Source organism: Chrysochloris asiatica, unplaced genomic scaffold (genome assembly GCF_000296735.1).
Source record: "Chrysochloris asiatica unplaced genomic scaffold, ChrAsi1.0 scaffold00054, whole genome shotgun sequence".
Lineage (NCBI taxonomy): Eukaryota > Metazoa > Chordata > Mammalia > Afrosoricida > Chrysochloridae > Chrysochloris > Chrysochloris asiatica.
In genome coordinates this window covers 4,061,465-4,062,631 of record NW_006408572.1, presented here as the reverse complement: position 1 = coordinate 4,062,631, position 1,167 = coordinate 4,061,465, and the positions used below count along the sequence as shown (strand labels likewise).

The 1,167-nt window shown below is 43.9% G+C and overlaps 1 protein-coding gene across 1 annotated transcript; it reads left to right on the top strand.

The window, feature by feature from the left end:
* Position 1: 1 nt before the first annotated feature.
* LOC102837833 (olfactory receptor 3A2-like) lies at positions 2-478 on the top strand (the record flags this gene model as incomplete). Its single annotated transcript, XM_006863461.1, has 1 exon — positions 2-478. A coding segment is annotated over one exon (477 nt), but the record flags the coding sequence as incomplete, so codon positions are not given.
* Between the last annotated feature and the right edge of the window lie 689 nt (positions 479-1,167).

The following is a 1,167-nucleotide window of genomic DNA, read 5'->3' as shown; positions in this document are numbered from 1 at the left end:
CAATGCACTGACCCACACTATTGCCCTCTCTACTCTCAACTTCTGTGGTCCCAATGAGGTCAATCATTTCTACTGTGACCTACCACAGCTCTTCCAACTCTCCTGTTCTAGCACCCAACTCAATGAGCTGTTACTCTTTGGTGTGGGGTTCATAATGGCAGGTTCCCCTGTGGTTCTCATCATCATCTCGTACATCCACGTGGCAGCTGCAGTTCTACGAATTCGTTCAGTGGAAGGCAGGAAGAAGGCTTTCTCCACATGTGGCTCCCACCTCACTGTAGTTTGCCTCTTCTATGGGACAGGTATCTTCAACTATATGCGTCTGGGTTCAGAGGAGGCTTCAGACCAGGATAAAGGTGTTGGAGTTTTCAACACTGTCATCAACCCCATGCTGAATCCGCTCATCTACAGTCTCAGAAACCCTGATGTTAAGGGTGCTTTGTGGCGAGTACTCATGGGGAAGCGATCTCTGACCTGAGCAATCTCCTTTCCTGTTTTTACTTTTGGACTAGAAAAACAAATAAATAAATTTCCATAGGTAATTTTTCCACCATCTTCAGGTTCCTGAAGGTTTGTGTTAGATGCTTGTCCTACAAGGAAACTCTACCTAGTATATCCATTCAACAAATATTTATTGAATTTCTGCTTTGACTCAGATACCTTTTATTTTTATTTTATTTTATTTATTTATTTTAATGTTTTATTGTGAATTATATGATAGTTTACATGAGAGAACCTCAGTTCCATATTCATTCCATCGTATATCATTACATTGCCATGGTTCCAATCCCCTCCATGCATCGTCTTCCAACCCAAGGGCATATCCTAGAAGCCCGTTCTCTACACTCCGCTCTCCCCTCTCCCCACTCAGTGTTCAGCCCACAGTTCCTCTCCCTCTCTGGATCCAAAGTCCCCAGCCGCTTCATCTCTCCATGTCATCATCTCTGTCTCCATCAGCTACCTTTTAGAGCACTGGCTATGTTGTTGTTAAGTGTAATTGAGTTGGTTCTGATTCATCGCAAAACTGTATAGAGTTTCCAAGGACCACTTGGTGGGTTTGAATCTCTGACCTTGTAGTTAGCAGTCCAGTGTTTATCCTATAGTGCCACACCAGGTTTCCAGGCACTGCCTATGTTGTTGTTGTTGTTAAGCGCTGTCGAGTCGGTT